Source organism: Paroedura picta, chromosome 3, assembly GCF_049243985.1.
Source record: "Paroedura picta isolate Pp20150507F chromosome 3, Ppicta_v3.0, whole genome shotgun sequence".
Taxonomy (NCBI): Eukaryota; Metazoa; Chordata; class Lepidosauria; order Squamata; family Gekkonidae; genus Paroedura; species Paroedura picta.
Genome location: NC_135371.1, coordinates 165781159 through 165799676, shown reverse-complemented (window position 1 = coordinate 165799676; position 18518 = coordinate 165781159). Strand labels below are relative to the sequence as shown.

Sequence of the window (18518 nt, the reverse complement as noted above, 5' to 3'; positions counted from 1 at the left end):
CCTCACCACTACACCAAACTGGAAAGGAGGACGGGGGGAAGCCAATCCAATCATAGGCACCATGGTCTCAACTACAGGCTAGGCAGGAGAGTGTTGTTTTGCAGGAAGAGGATTCACTGCAACAAGGGTACGAGACACACCAAGGGACTCCTTGTATAGGCCTTCTGAGAAAGACTCCCCCCTCAGCTTCAATCGCCCAGCGCCACACCATAGAATTGGGATCAGAAGCAGCGCTGCCCCATATCCATTCATTCAAGATTAACATGATTACATTTTAATTAGGAGTGCTGCAATGCTGCACTGTTGTCAAAAAGAAAAATCCATTCTCCCCCCCCCCTTTCTTTTGTCATCGAGGGAAATGGACGTCCCAGGTTGCAGAAAAACACAGGGCTCAGAGGGCATTGCAGTTTGTGAGAGAGTTCTTGCAAAAGAACATACGGTTGCAAAAGAACATAGGTTCAAGGGGGTGACAGGTTACAGTGGATGAGCGATAGGATTGTGAGTGTCCTGTATAGTGCAGGGGGTTGGACTAGATGACCCAGGAGGTCCCTTCCAACTCTATGATTCTAAATTCCGTCTAAACATCCAGAATAAGTTCCTGACAGTTAGAGCGGTTTCTCAGTGGAACAGGCTTCCTCAGGAGGGGTTGGGTTCTCCATCTTTGGAGATTTTTAAACAGAGGCTGGATAGCCATCTGACAGAGAGGCTGAGGCTATAAAGGTTCAAGGGGGTGGCAGGTGACAGTGGATGAGCGATAGGGTTGTGAGTGTCCTGCACAGTGCAGGGGTAGGACTAGATGACTCAGGAGGTCCCTTCCAACTCTATGATTCTAAGTCAGGCTGCCCAATATGGACTTGCCTGAGTCACAACGGCGCCTGTGCTGGACAGAAAAGTAGGATGTCTGGTCTGCCTGTCAAGCAGGGAGCTGGTTAATTCCACCCACACCCCCTCCCCGATATTTCAGCTGGCAAGTCCAGGTTTCAAATCCCACCCCCCATCCCCATTTCTGTGCATCTTAACCCACAAGTCTTTATTTAGGTGACCTAGTTTGTTTGCACATATCCAGTTTCCCCATTCATTTATTATGGACTTCTTGATGCATAAACAGCGTGTAACAACAATCCCCTTCTTGCAAGGACTCACGGGGGAAGGGAGATCCCCTTTCTTTCACACACACACACATTGGCCTTATGTTACATCAGACATTTGATCCATAAGAATCAGCACAGTCTGCTCAGACTGGCTGCAACTCTCTGGGGTGTCAAGGTAGAAGCATTTCACATGTCTTAAGACCTAATCCTTTTAAGCTGAGATTCCAGAGAGTACGCCTGGAGTCTTCTGCATGCCAAGCAGATGTTCTACCACTGAGCTGTAGGCCCTTTCCCTGCTGATACCCATTTCCTCTCATTTTTATTCTCCCCTTCCCACAAACCCCGTTTTTTAACTCCCTCCTCTACCCACAAATAAAATGACCCTCCAGATCAGTGGTCCTCATTGTGGGAGTCGCGACCCCTCAAAGTGTCATTCGGCCCTTTCCCGGGGGTCACTGGTGGCCGCATAGTGCTGGCCTCCTCCATACTGCCTCGGAGCTCATGGAAGCCTTGGAGGAGGCCAGCGCCACAGCAAGCGCCATAGCGAGCAGGAGTGGTGGCAGCGGTGCATGCACATGTGCACCCGCACACATGTGCGTGCATGCTGCCGTCGCCCCTGCTGTAGGGGTCACAGTGTTATGGCGGTTGAGAACCGCTGCTGTAGATTATTTGCTTGCATCTAGATTTCTCCTTGTGGAATCTTGCCAGGCAATCCACAAGCCTCTTCACCACATCAGAAATGTGTTTCGGGAATGCTATGCAGTGAGATAGGAGGCGCTGTTAAAATTGAGGAAAAAAAGGGACCCTGGCGACCACGCAATAAAAAATTCCCATCGTGCTATCCAATTCATCTTCCCATACATGCCACCTGGACTAGGACGTTTCCACCTGCAGTCAAAATTGCCACAGTAAGCATTATGTATTCTCGCAGCATCTGCGCTCTTGCGATTTTTAACTCTTTGCGAGGAACCAGCTGCATTCCCCTTCAAGGCTGCAATGCTTTCATGCTGACCCAGCCGCTCTAACCGCATCAAACCCCAGAAAATCAAATGTGAACTAAAGCAAATTAAAAAGGGGAAAGTGCTTATGTAGGTCTAAATGGCAGACCCCATGAAAATTGAAAATATGCCTAGAACAATTGCTTGCTCAGCTTTGAGACGAGGAAATTCGTGAAGCAGTACGATCGCTAGTGAAATATAATCACAGTCATTTTGTTAATGTGGCCGTAAGGAATGCAGGAAACAGCAAGTGCTTTTACATGTATAAAGACACACCCAAGAATATATACCATAATACCATTTTGTGTTAAGAAGCATAATACATCATGGGGCTTGTAGTCTTAATTTCATAAACATAACAAAAGATAACTACAAGGTCCATGATGTATTGCACATTTTTACCCAATTGTATATTCACAAATGTATATACACAAATAGAGAAGAAGACTTGGTCCTTAGATGCAGCTTTTATCTACCTGAAGGAGTCTCAAAGTGGCTTACAGTTGCCTTCCCTTTCCTCTCCCCACAACAGACACCCTGTGAGGGGTGAGGCTGAGAGAGCGCTGATATCACTGAAGAAGAAGAGTTGGTTCTTATATGCCACTTTTATCTACCCGAAGGAGTCTCAAAGCAGCTTACATTCGCCTTCCCTTTCCTCTCCCCACAACAGACACCCTGTGAGGGAGGTGAGGCTGAGAGAGCCCTGATATTACTGAAGAAGAAGAAGAGTTGGCTCTTATATGCCGCTTTTCTCTACCCAAAGGACTCTCAAAGGGGCTTCCAATCACCTTCCCTTTCCTCTCCCTACAGCAGACACCCTGTGAGGGAGGTGAGGCTGAGAGAGCCCTGATATTACTGAAGAAGAGTTGGTTCTTATATGCCACTTTTATCTACCCAAAGGAGTCTCAAAGCGGCTTACAATCGCCTTCCCTTTCCTCTCTCCACAACAGACACCCTGTGTGGTGGGTGAGGCTGAGAGAGCCCTGATATTACTGCTCAGTCAGAACAGCTTTCTCAGTGGTGTGGCAAGCCCAAGGTCACCCAACTGGGTGCATGTGGAGAAGGAGCAGGGAATCAAACTCGGATTGCCAGATTAGAAGTCAGCACTCCTAACCACTACACCAAGCTGGCTCACTATACCTAGGGCTTTGAATTAAAGTGAGAAACTGATCTAGTACTGAAGGAATGAATAAGAGAATCATCTGAAATTTATTCTGGCCATCCCCGGGGAACATTCACTGAAAATCAAAACACACATACATGCTGGACACAGAATTCTTCCGATGCTTTTTCCCATTAATGCAAGATAAGTTCCAAAATGTCACAGTGAAACGTATTGTACAATCAATACCTCATTATAATAAAACAATTCCATCCCACATGAACCTTAACCGGGTAAGGTCGGGTTTTGAAAACCCATTTCTCAGCTGCTGCAGAAGAATCAACAGAACTCAGAAATCCGAGAAGACAACGAGTCAAGTTCTAAACCGTTTTCCCGGCATTTTTCATAAGAGTAAAGATTCATTGAAGTTTACCTTTATATTTGTATCAGGGGTAACAAATTCCTTCAGGCATTCAATGGGGCCCATCAGGAAAGGGCAGTGATTGGTGAAGACCTATGGAAGTCAGGGAAAAAAAAGAGCTTGATCTTTTGCTTTAATGCTGCTCATTGCATGGTCTCCATCTTATTCCATTTAAATCTTGTTTTTTTGCCATTGAACTCACACATTGATTCCCAAGTAGTCTTTTGCTAGAGATTATGGTCTCCAGGTGGGACCTGGGGATCTCCATACTAGGAAGATCAGTTCCTCTGGAGAAAATGGATACTTTAGGGCAGGGGTAGACAAACTGCGGCCCTCCAGATGTCCATGGACTACAATTCCCAAGAGCCCCCTGCCAGCGAATGCTAGCAGGGGGCTCTTGGGAATTGTAGTCCATGAACATCTGGAGGGCCGCAGTTTGACTACCCCCGCTTTAGGGGGTGGACTCTGTGTCACTGTACCCCACTGAGGCCCCTGTCATCCCCAGGCCCCATGTCCAAATCTAACAAGGGAAGTAACACAGTGCAGATAGGTCAGAAGCAATAGCAAAATCCCACACTGTTTTAAGCAAAATCAAAATTCATTTCATTAAGATAAATATATTTTGTCGGTATCGTGCTAGTTGTTCACAGCTTTGTGCCTATGTTGTTATAGGTGTCGTTATTATATTTCTAGTTGACATCAGTGCTTGAAATGCTTTGCTTGAAGAAGAAAAGTGGCAAAGAAAATTGGCAGCAAACTGAAGATGACTATCGAAACAGGCTTTCTCTGGAAGCCCGTCTTTGAACTTCTATATTTTGGATGCCATTCTGCATCAACAGCTTCAGCACCTAATTGTTAGGTAGAAGAAACACCGGGGAGACGATTGTCCTTTTGAAATCAGGTTGTGTACAGTTTGGGGAAATGTTTTGACATCCTTCTCCTTACTAAATATATAATTGGGTGTTAGTTATGTTTATGTTCCAGCTCCTAATGAAATGAATTCTTGTTTTTCCATGCCCAAATCAGACTACAATTTACATACATTCCTGGTGGATGAATATGTTCTATGAACCACATGAAACCAGATGTGTTTTGGCCTTCCTCCACAGTCAAAACCCCAGAAGCGGGGTGATTGTGTAGAATGTGTTTGGGAAGCATAGCTGTGTGTATGCCCACCCGGAATCTGATCTCTGCATAAGTGTGACTGTGCAGGTATGTGCAAAATGTGCAATCACTCACATCTTGGAGGCCCTCCTGGGCCAAAGACCGGAACCAGAGAATCTCCCCAATGATGGTCATCCTCTTCAACACATTTTCTGTGGCTAGGGAGAAAAAAGAATGGATGAGTTTGGCACTTTTAAGCAACCACTATCTTTATTCTATAGAATCTGCAGTCATTTCCAGTGAGGACAAGAAAAACCCGAACATCATTCTTTCACGAGATTATCAACTCACAATATTGAATGCGGATGTATTTTAATTTTATCGGTGTTACTTTCCACCTTTCCCCCTGAGACTCCAAGGCAGATTAGACAGGGTGAGTTGAACACTTTTAAACAGGATGGGACAGCCAAGTAAACAGTGCAATAAGATTGGGTGTGCAGAAATCTGAAAACAACCAGGACTCTGAAATGGAGCTGAAAGAAAACTTAAGCCTTCAAGTATGACTTGCCAAGCGAGGCAGAAATTACCCAGCAGGAGCACACTCAACAGACAGGTAACAGGAGTACAGGATACAGTCCCTATCGCTTTACCAAAGCATCTTTCTGAACCGTTCCATTCTGCGGGGAGAGTAACATCTGGGGGGGCCCATTCCACACACATTGGATAATGTACTTTCAATGCACTTCAGAAGTAGATTATCCGGTTCTGCACTGGAAAATCCAGCTGCAAAAGCACATTGAAAGTGCATTATCCTATGTGTGCAGACTTCTTCTGGGACTCCTATAGCACGTCCCCTTCCAGCTGTTTAATGAACACAAGATCCTTTCTTGTGTATCTGCAACAGCTTCGTAGCTCTTTGTCGCTCTCCATCCACAAAAGTTTGCATTCTCCAGTGGTTGCTTCAGATGTGGTGGGAAGCCACTCACCCCTAAATTCATTCCTGCCAACGGCTGCTTGGTGGTAGTCTGCAGCAGAGACCTCGACGTAACAGGGCTCTGCAGGATGACTGTACTCACCTGTGAGACGGGGCAGAAGTGCTGCCATCTGCTCCGCCTGGTAGAAGTTAGAGCGGATCTGCACTAGAACATCCATATTCTCAGCCACCAGTTTCTGGAAGAGGGAAGTGTCGTTATAATACATGGGAATTTTGAAAATGTAGCGTAGCAATGGGGTCCCGACAAGACGGTCAACCCCAGCAACAATTGGTCAAGCTACGGCAAGCGGTAAGGATCTTTCCAGACACGTCGTGGGAGGTCTGTGTTGATCGAAACTCAATTCTTCAAATGGGCTGGGCCCTGATTTGGGACAGGATGACAGCCTGCAGGGAGTGGGGGTATAAGCCACCATGTTGTTTTCCTAATCTAATCAGCCATAGGGAGCCCCTCCTGTTTGGCTCCATTTAAAAATAAATTTTAAAAAATACCCATCCCTGGTCAGTATTCCCATCCTGTGCCTGTCGTTTCTGGCTCCTAGGAAAGGAATATTAAAAAAAAATCTTTTACAATTTATTCCCTTATTTGGGCAGGCTGACCCACCCACTCCCCAGGTGACCAAAGATTTTAGAGGCGTGTTGTTTTTGTTTTTTTACAGAGCTTTGGGTTCACCAGAGTTTCTCTGTGTGTGCACTGGGGGGGTGGGGTGATGTCACTTCCAGTGATAGCACTTTCAGGGGGCATGGCAGGAAGTGCTCTGTCACAGGAAGTGACATCGCCTGCTACCTCAAAGCCCGAAAAATATTTCCACGGTTCCGCCATGGACAAAAGGCTGCATTCAGTGGCACAGAAATTATGCAAATAGGAAGATGTTCCTGACAGTCAGAGTGGTTTCTCAGTGGAACAGGATTCCTCGGGAGGTGGTGGGTTCTCCATCTTTGGAGATTTTTAAACAGAGGCTACGGAGAGGCTGATTCTGTGAAGGCTCAAGAGGGTGGCAGGTTACAGTGGAGGAGCGATAGGGTTGTGAGTGTCCTGCACAGTGCAGGGGGTTGGACTATGATTCTAGGATCCTACTTACTGTAATCTATACTTATTATTTATCATATGGAATGTGTAGTGTAGCCAAGAGATCTGCGGATTGCCTGTCAGGCAGGCCAAGGACATTTGGAGATGGCTTGCCATTTCTTGCCTCCACAACATGACCCCTAGTGTTCCTTGGAGGCACTGCCACCCAAACCTTTGAGGTCTCCCATCCAAATACTGACCAGAGTCAACCCTGCTTAGCTTATGAGATGTGACAGGATCAGGCTTCCCTGGGCTATTTGGGTCAGGGCACCGTAATCCATATACATCAGCGTAGATCATAGCTCTTACCCATCTATCGAACAAAGCTCCTAAAGCCTAACCTCCTGGGATGACCAACCAGACAGCAACTCTTTTTACCTTAGAATCATAGAATCATAGAATCCTAGGAAGGGGCCATACAGGCCATCTAGTCCAACCCCCTGCTCAACGCAGGATCAGCCCAAAACATCCTAAAGCATCCAAGAAAAGTGTGTATCCAACCTTTGCTTGAAGACTTCCAGTGAGGGGGAGCTCACCACCTCCTTAGGCAGCCTATTCCACTGCTGAACTACTCTGACTGTGAAAAGTTTTTCCTGATATCTAGCCTATATCGTTGTACTTGTAGTTTAAACCCATTACTGAGTGTCCTTTCCTCTGCAGCCAACGAGAACAGCATCCTGCCCTCCTCCAAGCGACAACCTTTCACATACTTAAAGAGGGCTATCATGTCCCCTCTCAACCTCCTTTTCTCCAGGCTGAACATTCCCCTCAACCTATCTTCACAGGGCTTGGTCCCTTGGCCCCAGATCATCTTCGTCGCTCTCCTCTGCACCCTTTCAATTTTACCTTCAGTTCCACCATTTGTGAGGTGATATGCCACATGAGGTTATCGCTGAAGAACTTCATCCCGTAGGGCCCGAGGAGCTCAGCCAAGGCTCGCATCTCTGCATGGGGGGAAAAGAAGCCATCAGCCGGCCTTCTTTACAGTACTGTCAGGTCCCGCCATGTTGGGAGCCGCTGCATGAACCATGCCTCGATCAATCATTTTTCCTAGCAGGGGTCAAGCGCTAGTTCTTCCCTTTGCTTAGGGAAGCAGAAAACATGGATGACTGACTGAGCAGGAAGGCATAAGGGGTCCTTTGATCAGGGCCTCATTTCTCTGCCTCCAGCAGAAGAACTCAGATTCTCTGCTCCAATCGACTGAAAAAAAACCCTCAGACTTCTGATTGACCAAGGCCCATATCTAATTTATTTTTAAAGCAGGGCTTCCCCAAACTTTTTAGGCCTGCAGATATCTTTGGAATTCTGACACGGGGTGGTGAGCGCAGTCACAAAATGGCTGCCACAGACTGGCTCCCGCAGGAGGCGGAGCCAGCCATAAAATGGCTGCCACACCTTGGCTCCTGCAGCAGGCGGAGCCAGACACAAAATGGCTGCCGTTGCTTTCCTTCAGTCACATAATCCTTGTGCGTCCAGTGGCAGCAGCTGCCATAGCAACGCTTTGGAAACTGCCTACCCCATCAAACCTCCAATGGCTAGTCAGAAAACCCCGTGGCCAAAAGCGCCACATGACCCGGCCCACTTTCTCAAAAACGCATGGGAGGCACCAGGAAATATTAAATATTTAAATATTTTTAAGGATGTGTCATAGCCAGCCAGGTGAGACTACCTGCCTCCCCTCCCCTCAACTTGGCTTCCCAAGCCTCAGCTACCATCTGCCTTCCCCCTGCCCCTCTACTCACTGCCTTGCTGGACTTTTATCGCCTGCTACAGCCTGAATAAGAGTTCATTTCGGCCTGCGCGGATTCAGCCCTGGGAAAGAATTCATTTCAGCCCCCTTCTTGGGGGAACAGATCTACTCCCCAGCTTGATGACTGGTGAGATCCCAAGTTTGAGAGCCCGCCGGGGCAAAACCGGCACCTACCAGAGACGTCCGAATACTCCTCAGCACTGAAAGTCGGCTCTCCTTCTTTGGGCAAGTTGACAAAAGCACGCATGCCGGGTGAAAAGACAATGCTGCCCATGCTTGCTTGGCGTAGGAGTGACTCCAAGTACCTGGGGGAAGAGGGCAGAAAAGGAGAAAATATATGCTGGCCTGAACACTCCCAGACTCTTCTTGTCCACATTTTAAAAAGTCTATCTAAGTCATTGGTATTCCACCTTTCTCCCCAATGGGGACCCAAAGTGGCTTACAGTATTTTCCTCTCTTCCATTTTATTCTCACAACAACCCTGCAAGGTAGGTTAGGCTGAGCGAGTGAGACTGACCTGAGGTCACCCATCCATGGCACGAGAGGGGATTCGAATCATGGCCCTCCCTCCCAGACACTAACTACTACACTACACGGGGTCCCCACTGCAGGGCCACATTAGAGGGGGTGCAGAATCCTGTCATTTGAGGACTTTGGCTTGCTTTCTTTCTTACAAGGGAACGTTTAGGCCTTAGCACTCAAGTGGCCAAACCATGGCTCTCCAGATGTCCATGGACTAAATACCCATGAGCCCCTGCCAACACTGACTCCTTTGTTTCAGGTGGGCTCCTCTATCTTCAGGAAGAGTAGATGAGTGTGTGTCCTTTGCTCAGGCAAGGAGTAGCCATTTATACTCTCTGCGCTCTCCATGGGCAGATGTGTAGTTATGTAGTCTGCCTCGGCCTTGCAATGTATTTTCTTTATAACTATCTTTTAAGCATTTGTACTGAAGCAGATGGATATGATGTATATTGCAAATAATCTTTCCCGGTAAACCATCTCTCTTTTAAACTTCAGAGCACAAGTCTAGATCTGTGCCCCATCCATAAAGGTAACCAACAACCATGCTTTCAAACATTCCATTATTCTGCAGTTCTATATTTCTGGAGGGATCTAGGATCAAGTGTAGTTTGAAAGTCCCAACAACCAGCTCTAAACCCTCCCAGCCACCCCCACATACCAATTTGTATACAGCGTGGTGAGGGTTTGTTCACCAGCGGCATCCAGAGGCTGAGTTTGCTGCAAAAGCACGTTACGGAGCAGACGCCCGGTGTCCAGCCCCACCCGATGCATCAAGGAGACCAGGAATGTCGCATATGCTTGTACACCTGCCAGGACTTCAGAGGGGCGTGCTACCTCTATGGAGCCTGGGCTGGCCTGCGCCAGACGCAGCAGGGCCCTGCAGGAGAAAGGAAGCAGGTGTTGAAGAGGCTCCAACCCAAAAAGAAAAGGACACAGCCAAACTGAAGCTCCTGTCCATTTCCCAATTCAACCACCACCTATCGGCATGCTGTCCTCTCAAGGAAAAATCCAGTTTCCCAACAGTATTATGCTACATCACTTAGAGGGTTGAGCCAAACACCCATGAGCACACAGAGAAAGTCTGTAGTTAGAGCATCTTGGAAAGGGGGGCGGAGCCTGGACGCCTGCTCCTGCCTCATATCACCTCCTTTCTTTGTCCCCTTGGGTGTGGCAGGGAGGCGTGGCCAGCTGACATCACTTCCAGCCAGGTTCAGGGATTCCTCGAAGCCTGAAAAAGATCTCAGGGGCTCCTCCACGGTCAAAAGGTTGGAAAAAGCTGGATTTGATCAAAGGTCTCTAACCTTTCTGACCCAGTGGGCGCCAGTGGTGGGCGCAACCATCAAATGCTGCTGCAGTAGCCAGAGCCAAATACCGCAACGGCTGCTGCAGGACATGGAGCCAAATGCAATACCTCCCTGGCCACTTTGCAGCCTTTCATTTGAAAGAGGGAGCCAGGTGTTAAGCTGCAACTCAATTACTTCGTCTCTCCTGCCTCCTCCCTCTAGAGGTGGGCGTAGGGGTTGGGGGTAGAGGGGGGTTATCTGCCATGGTGTTGGGTTGTCGGTCTACCGTATTTGTATTTTGTCCATTTTAATAGGGTTTTAATGGGCGGTTTTAACGGGACATCTGTAACCCGCCACGAGCCTACTTGGGAGTGGTGGCGGGTAATAAATTTAACAATAACAATAACACTATGCTGGAATTTCCTGTCTTTTGGGAAAGGGTGAAGGCCAGAATCATAGAATCATAGAATCCTAGAGTTGGAAGGGGCCATACAGGCCATCTAGTCCAACCCCCTGCTCAACGCAGGATCAGCCCTAAGCATCCTAAAGCATCCAAGAAAAGTGCGTATCCAACCTTTGCTTGAAGACTGCCAGTGAGGGGGAGCTCACCACCTCCTTAGGCAACCTATTCCACTGCTGAACTACTCTGACTGTGAAAAACTTTTTCCTGATATCTAGCCTATATCGTTGTACTTGTAGTTTAAACCCATTACTGCGTGTCCTCTCCTCTGCAGCTAGCAGAAACAGCATCCTGCCCTCCTCCAAGTGACAACCTTTCAAATACTTAAAGAGGGCTATCATGTCCCCTCTCAACCTTTTCTCCAGGCTGAACATTCCCAAGTCCCTCAGCCTATCTTCATAGGGCTTGGTCCCTTGGCCCCAGATCATCTTCGTCGCTCTCCTCTGTACCCTTTCAATTTTATCTACGTCCTTCTTGAAGTGAGGCCTCCAGAACTGCACGCAGTGCTCCAAGTGTGGTCTGACCAGTGCCGTATACAATGGGACTATGACATCTTGTGATGGAAGAGGGCTGCAGAAAGGAGCAGAGTCTGGCCCAAAAGATTGAGGCCGCATCAGCCAACAAGGAAAATGGTGGCAGGTGTGTATGGAGTAGAAGAACCCTTTATTATTTGACCTGCTGATACCAACAAAGACCTGCTAAACATTCCCATTGCAACGGAGAAGACAAAACTGACGATGGTGGAACTTTATGAGAGTCAAAACAAGTTCCAAGGTAGTGTCCTTTTTTCCAAGTTTCTTTCTCAATGACTGTGTAAATCAGAAAAATATACAATGTACATTGTATTGAATCAAACCTAAGGTTGGCAACATTAATAACAGAAAGATCACTTTAATTCAGGGATTCCTGGGCCTAATCTGCACACAATAGATAATGCACTTTCAATGCACTTTAGAAGTAGATTTTCCTGTTCTGCACAGGAAAATCCAGCTGCCAAAGCACATTGAAAGTGCATTATCCTGTATGTGCAGACTAGGCCCTGACCAGGGGCCCATGGGAGTTTTGAACAGGGTCCACGGGAGCTCTGAAGTGGCATGGAAACTAATTTCCCAAGTATTTCACACACCACCCCCCCGAAAGGGCAAATAATCAAGTCATGCCCAGTTTGGCCCTTGGGCAGATGCCCTCCTTCGGATTCTGAAATACGATCGCATGACTCTGCTTTTGCGGCAGTCCCTTCCAGCTTCCTTGGCGTTTTCCTAAACAACTGCGGTATCACAGAAACCTAAAGATGAAAGGAGCCCAGCAAGTCACCAAATACAAACTGCCCTGGAAATTAATCTCTCCTGACATTTGGGCAGTCGGAGAACTGAGCTGATGAGAATGAAGCCAGAGCACTTCAGCGGGTGAAGAGCTTTGCAATTTAGCCAGCCCTGAGCGTGGGGTTCAGATCATCTTCAAGAAGATTTAATGCATGAAAAATCGATTCGCAAAGATCTTGCGGCTTCAGCCCCTCAGATCCTTGACCTTTCCAAACCTGCTGCTATGTGAGAACAGAAGCCTTTCAAACATGGCGAAATAAGAGAGAGAAGCGGACAGAGATCACAGATTTAAGGTTTTTTGAAAGGAAATATGGAAAAGATGTTATCCCCAGGACAAAAGCATTTGGACAACCATGACAAAGATCAGGAGTAAACAGGACAGGTGGTAATACCAGCAGGTGGCTAAGTAAGCCTCATGAATACCTGAACTAATAAAGCTGGGAGAGAATTCTTGGCTCCTGCCATGTTTGATCTTTTGTCTCCTGCCCGCCGCAGATAACTAACCCGGAAATTGTAGCAGTTATGTTGGTTACCGACCCACTTCTGAACCCAATTCAAGGTATTGGTTTTGACCTTAAAAGCCCCACATGGCTTGGGGCCGGGGGAATCTCGATGATCTTCTTCTCCCACACATTCTTGCCTGGGAGTTAAGATCAAAGAGAGAGAGAGAGGCTCTCCCATCAAAGAAGCTCATTTGCTGGGTACACGAGATGAGGCCTTTTTCCGTGACAGGCCCATGATCATGGAACGACTTCCCCAGAGGGGTATGCCAGGCCCCTTTGTTTTTGATTTTTAGGAGGCAGCTGGCTTCCCCATGAAACCAGTGTGAAATCAGTGTGGAGTGCTGAACCAAAATTAAGGAAGCTTGGGTTCAAAGGCCTACTCTGGAAGCTCATTGAATAGGGTTGCCAACCTCCATGTAGGGCCTAGAGATCTCCCACCATTATACCTTCAGACAACAGAAGTCAATTCCCCTGGAGAAAATGGCCTCTTTGAAGGATGGACTCTATGGTTGGAGTGGCCAAACTGGCTCTCCAGAGGTCTGTGGACTACAATTCCCACGCAGGTGCTGGAGAGCTGGAGAGCCAGTTTGGTCACCTCTGCTCTATGGCATTATACCCTGCAAAAGTCCCTCCCTGCCCCAAGCCCTCCCCTCCCTAGACTTTGCCTCTCAAATCTACAAATATTTCCCAACCCGGAGCTGGTTACCCTACCTATGAGTGGCCAACTGATGTGTCTCAGCCTAACCTAACTTTGTAGGATAAAATGGAGAAGGGGAAAATGGTGACGTGAGCTGCTTTGCACCTCCTCGGTGGAGAAAACAACTGGATTAAAAGGTAAAGGTAAAAGTATCCCCTGGGCAAACACCAAGTCTTGTCTTACCCTTGGGGTGACGCCTTCTAACATTTTCTTGGCAGACTCAATACGGGGTGGTTTGCCATTTCCTTCCCCAGTCATTACCGTTTTACCCCCCAGCAAGCTGGGTACTCATTTTACCAACATCAGAAGGATGGAAGGCTGAGCCAACCTTGAGCCGGCTGCTGGGATCAAACTCCCAGCCTCATGGTCAGAGCTTCAAACAGCATGTCGGCTGCCTTACCACCCTGCGCCATAAGAGGCTCATAACAACTGGATTAGAATTCAGATTTTGAAATCTACCTCAAATCTCAGTGAGAAAGTCAGCCCATAAAGTAAGCTAATATATAATAATGACAATGAAAATCTCCCAGGAGCGGTCAGGAGAGCTTCTATCTTCCTGGCCTTCTGGAAATGATGGGAAAAAAACAAGCATCATTCCAGATAACATTTGGGGCAGCTTAATTTTAAGCAAGCGGGGGGGGGGAGAGATGTTCAGCTAGCTGGAGCACAAGTTGACTCTTATATTGGTGTGTTAACGTCTTTAGAACGTATTAATATATCACTGTTTTTATCTCCGAGATGGATCAGAGTTTTAGTCAGTGTCTGTGACCCACATCACTCAGGGGAAAGGCAAGGATACAGATCTTGAATAGGAATTTATTTATTTTGCAGCGTAGATCAGAAAATCAGGACATCAATTCACAAATCAGGGCCCTGTGGGACCTAAGCCAATTCCACAAGGCCCGTAAGACAAAACTCTTCCACCAGGCCTATGGTCAAGGCCTTGATGGATCACCAAGAAATACTGGCCTCGTTGCTTAACATTGAGGGAAGATCTGCCCCCCCCACACACACACACACACTTCAATTAGTTGGAGGCTACTGAAATGTAATATATTTTCCTGGGCTTATATTCCCACTGTGTATTCACAACCCGACTGATTGTCATTTCACATTGTGACCCACCCTGATCGTCCAGGAAAGGTGGGCTGCAAAAACAAAGTTTGATTTATAACTTATTCTGCCCCATCTTCGAAAACTTCGAAAATAAATATTCCGGGGCACTGCTGCGGCTGCCGATCAAAACCACGATCACTTCCTAACACATCCCTGACTTCCTGTACCTGCTGAGACGCGTCTCCAGCTGGCTGCTGAGGTACTCCGCCGGGGTCAAGGTGTGCTCGAAGACGAGGAAACTGGGCACATAGTTCAGGGTCCAGCACAGTTCGGTCAGCGTCAGGTGCAGTTTGTCCAGACTGGGGAAAGGAAAGGCAGATGGTCAGGAAGCCACTGATTCCAATCGCCAAGGGTGGTGGGGTCAAGGTCAATATTGCAGGCAGAGCAGACCAAGCAAAAGGCTGTTCCGTCCAGAGGAGAAGCAGGATTCTCTGCTAGGGTTGTCAGCTTAGAGTTGGGAATTTCCTGAACATTTTGGGGGAGGAGCCAGGGGGAAAGGGTTTGAGGAAGATCTCCATGGGGTAGAATGCCCATAAGTCCACCTTCCAAATAGGGTTGCCAGCTCTGTTTTAGGAACTACCTGGAGATTTGGAGGGGGTGGAGCCAGGGGAGGGCGGGGTTTGGAGAGGCATCTCCAAGGAGTAGAATGCCCACAAATCCACCTTCCAAATAGGGTTATCAGCTCTGGGTTGGAAAATACCTGGAGATTTAGGAGGTGGAGGCTGGGGACAGTGGAGTCTGGAGAGGGAAAGGACCTCAGCAGGGTATAATGCCATACAACCCACACTCTGAAGCAGCCATTTCTTCCGGGGGTACAGATTAGTGGTCTGAAGATCAATCATAACAGCAGGAGATCTCCAGGTGCCATCTGGGGATTGGCAACACTGCTTCTAAAGTAAGCATCTTTGGAAACTGAGTGACAATTGGCATTCTCCCTGGGCATGCAAGAAAGGGCTAAAGCATTGACAAGGGTGACCTTGGGCCAGTCACACGTTAAGCCTACCCTGTTGGGAAGAGATGAAGTAGGGGAGAGAGTCATAAACCCCTTTGAGTCCTCATTGGGGAGGAACACAGGGCATCAGGAAATCAATTCACAAATCATCTCAGCCAAGATCTACACTGGGGGAGCCTTACTTGGTGACCAGGCTGCGGTTCTTCCGGTGGCTTTCAGCACCTGGTTTGTCCCTCTCTGGCTCTCCCTTCTTGGATGGTGCTTTACGGGCACGCTTGTTCCGGGCCTTGCTGATGGTGGATGCACAGTGCTTGGGCAAGAGCTGGTGGATATCAAAGAGGCAAGCTTTACGGTTTACTAGTTACATTTATTGTACTATATTCAGCCCCTGGCTCAGGAGTTTTGTGTTTTCAGAATTTCTACATTTTCAGAATTTCTGCAAAGGCAATCCTGGCCTTTTGAATAGGCTGCACTGCACTGAACTCTGCAGACACTCTGCCCCCTCCCTCTCTCTTTCTTCTTAGTCTCCATCTGCCTCTGACGTCCTCTCGCCAGCATCCCCCCCCCTCCCAAAAAAGAGTCTGGCTTCCTACCTGCTCACTCAGGTTACGCTGTTCGGCACAGGCATCCAAGATGCACAAAGAAGCCTGCCGGGCGATCTCTTCCAGGAAGTTGTTGCAGAGGCCCAAGGCACAGTTCTTCAAGTGAGGGTACTGGTGGGGAGGGAAGTCAGAAATGCTGTTGGTTGCATGCCTAGGAAGCTCACTCATGCACCGCTCCCTCTCAAAGGCATGGTTCTAGTTCAGAATCAAGAACCCCAAAAGGTCAAAATAAGGGGAATGAGTTTTAGCCTCTGTAGGGTCGAACACAAGTAAAAAAAAAAAAGTACTAATATTTATTAAAGTGAAAACTCAAGGCTTATTGCAGAGCCTCAGTAAAATCAGCGCATGCATGCATGCATACCAATGCCTCCACTGACCAGAGGCGTTTTGGCGTTGCTGCCTCTATCAATGGTCAGGCTTAGGGCTCATCTTCCAAGTAAGGCTGCCGTATAGAGGATGGAGCAGAGTTGTTCTCTCTTGTCCCAGAGGGACGGACCAGAAACAATGGGATGAAATTAATTCAAAAGAAATTCCATCTAAACCTCCGGAAGAAGTTCCTGACAGAGCAGTTTCTCAGTGGAACAGGCTTCCTCGGGAAGCCTCCATCTTTGGGAATGTTTAAACAGAGGTTGGATAGCCATCTGACAGAGAGGCTGATTCTGTGAAGGCTCAAGGGGGTGGCAGGTTACAGTGGATGAGCGAGAGGGTTGTGAGTATCCTGCATAGTGCAGAGGGTTGGACTAGATCACGGGTAGTCAACCTGTGGTCCTCCGGATGTTCATGGACTACAATTCCCACGAGCCCCTGCCAGCAAATGCTGGCAGGGGCTCATGGGAATTGTAGTCCATGAATATATGGAGGACCACAGGTTGACTACCCCTGGACTAGATGACCCAAGAGGTCCCTTCCAACTCTATGATTCTATGTTGTTTTGGCTGTTCCTTTAACAAGCAGGTGGTGCCATTCCTTCACTGCGCTCTCACTACATGAGAGTTGCTTCCACCTGTCCCTGTTGCACCATGCCCGCAAAGCCACACAGAAGGTAGCACTGGGGGAGGCATCAGGCATCAGGATGACTTCCCCTTTCTTTTCGTTTTTAAAAAGGACAGGGAAAGCAGGCTTGAAATGATGTGGTCTACTGAAATTTCAGAAACAGGCCAACTAACTCCCTGTAGTCAAGGCCCCGCATGGTTCTTTCCCCGTCTTGTGACTAGCAAGAAAGCAGACTAAATTATGTGAAAAGAGCACATGAAACCCCACAGAATAAATCATTCAAGATAAGAAGAAATTATGGACAGTTGGTTCCTTTACATAATGTATGCCATTCATAATTTATGCCGCCCTGGGTCCAGTGTTTTGGGATTACTCGGGGGGGGATTTTTAGGGGGGGGAGGCTGAATGCTCATTAAACAGCATCCAAACGGCATGGATGGGCAGAAAAGCCTGATTAATGTAGCCCAGGAAAGGTTCACTATAAAAAGCAGAATAACCTCAACCCAAACAGGAGTCCAGGAATCAAAAAAGGTTAACAAAAAGGGACATGTCTGTAGGCCTGTTGAGGGTGCACCAAAAAGTAATCTAGTATTTATTAATGATCCAATTTAGATTTTTTAAAAAAACACCCAAAGGCTCTATTGCATAGCCTCAGATAAAATCAGATCCTGTAAACATACTAATGTCCCAATGGCATTGACCAAATGCATTTTGGCATTGCCAGTTTTATCAGTGGTCTTGAGCACCACAACTGAAGAAGGATGTAGATAAAGAAGAAGAAGAAGAGTTGGTTCTTCTATGCCGCTTTTCCCTACCCGAAGGAGGCTCAAAGCGGCTTACAGTCGCCTTCCCATTCCTCTCCCCACAACAGACACCCTGTGGGGTGGGTGGGGCTGAGAGAGCCCTGATATTCCTGCTTGGTCAGAACAGTTTTATCAGTGCCATGGGGAGCCCAAGGTCTCCCAGCTGGCTGCATGTGGGAGAGCACAGAATCGAACCCGGCATGCCAGATTAGAAGTCCGCACTCCTAACCACTACACCAAACTGGCTCTCCATGTCCAGAGGAGGGCTATGAAGACGGTGAGGGGTTTGGAGACCAAGATGTAGGAGGAAAGGTTGAGGGAGCTTGGTCTGTTTATCCTGGAGAGGAGACGACTGAGAGGTGATAGCCATCTTCAAGTACTTGAGGAGCTGTCGCATAGAAGATGGGTTTCTCCATGAAGATCACTCTGGCCCTTTCATCCCCAATCAGCCACTCCTGTCCTGCCTCCCCATCGGGGTCCCAACTGCATATGTACCTCTTCGGGGCACAAAGGATGGGTGGCATGGCTGAAGTCGGCACAAAGAAGTGGGAAGGCGAGGGCGTAACGCAGCATAGATGGCTTCTCCATGGTGGATGCAAAAAGCTTCTCCAAGAGATGTACGTAGAAGCTGTTGAAGGAATGGACACATCAGCAACTGGGGAACAAGCGACACACTGACCAACACTAGCGTGTGCTAGAAAAACCAGCATCTGGGGTAGATAGAAAAAGCGAGGAAGAC

At 47.8% G+C, this 18518-nt stretch overlaps 1 protein-coding gene across 1 annotated transcript in view; it reads right to left on the bottom strand.

Annotated features, from left to right (window-relative positions):
- The window catches only part of NCKAP1L (NCK associated protein 1 like), a 92953-nt gene that overhangs the window by 31734 nt on the left and 42701 nt on the right, over positions 1-18518 (bottom strand). The window contains exons 17-26 of the mRNA XM_077329262.1: positions 18275-18407; positions 15975-16094; positions 15564-15703; positions 14597-14728; positions 9707-9925; positions 8701-8831; positions 7623-7720; positions 5793-5886; positions 4852-4934; positions 3625-3705 (exon numbers count right to left, since the gene is read on the bottom strand). Coding sequence (XP_077185377.1) covers positions 3625-3705; positions 4852-4934; positions 5793-5886; positions 7623-7720; positions 8701-8831; positions 9707-9925; positions 14597-14728; positions 15564-15703; positions 15975-16094; positions 18275-18407 — 1231 coding nt within the window. The remainder of the gene's footprint in view (positions 1-3624; positions 3706-4851; positions 4935-5792; positions 5887-7622; positions 7721-8700; positions 8832-9706; positions 9926-14596; positions 14729-15563; positions 15704-15974; positions 16095-18274; positions 18408-18518) is intronic.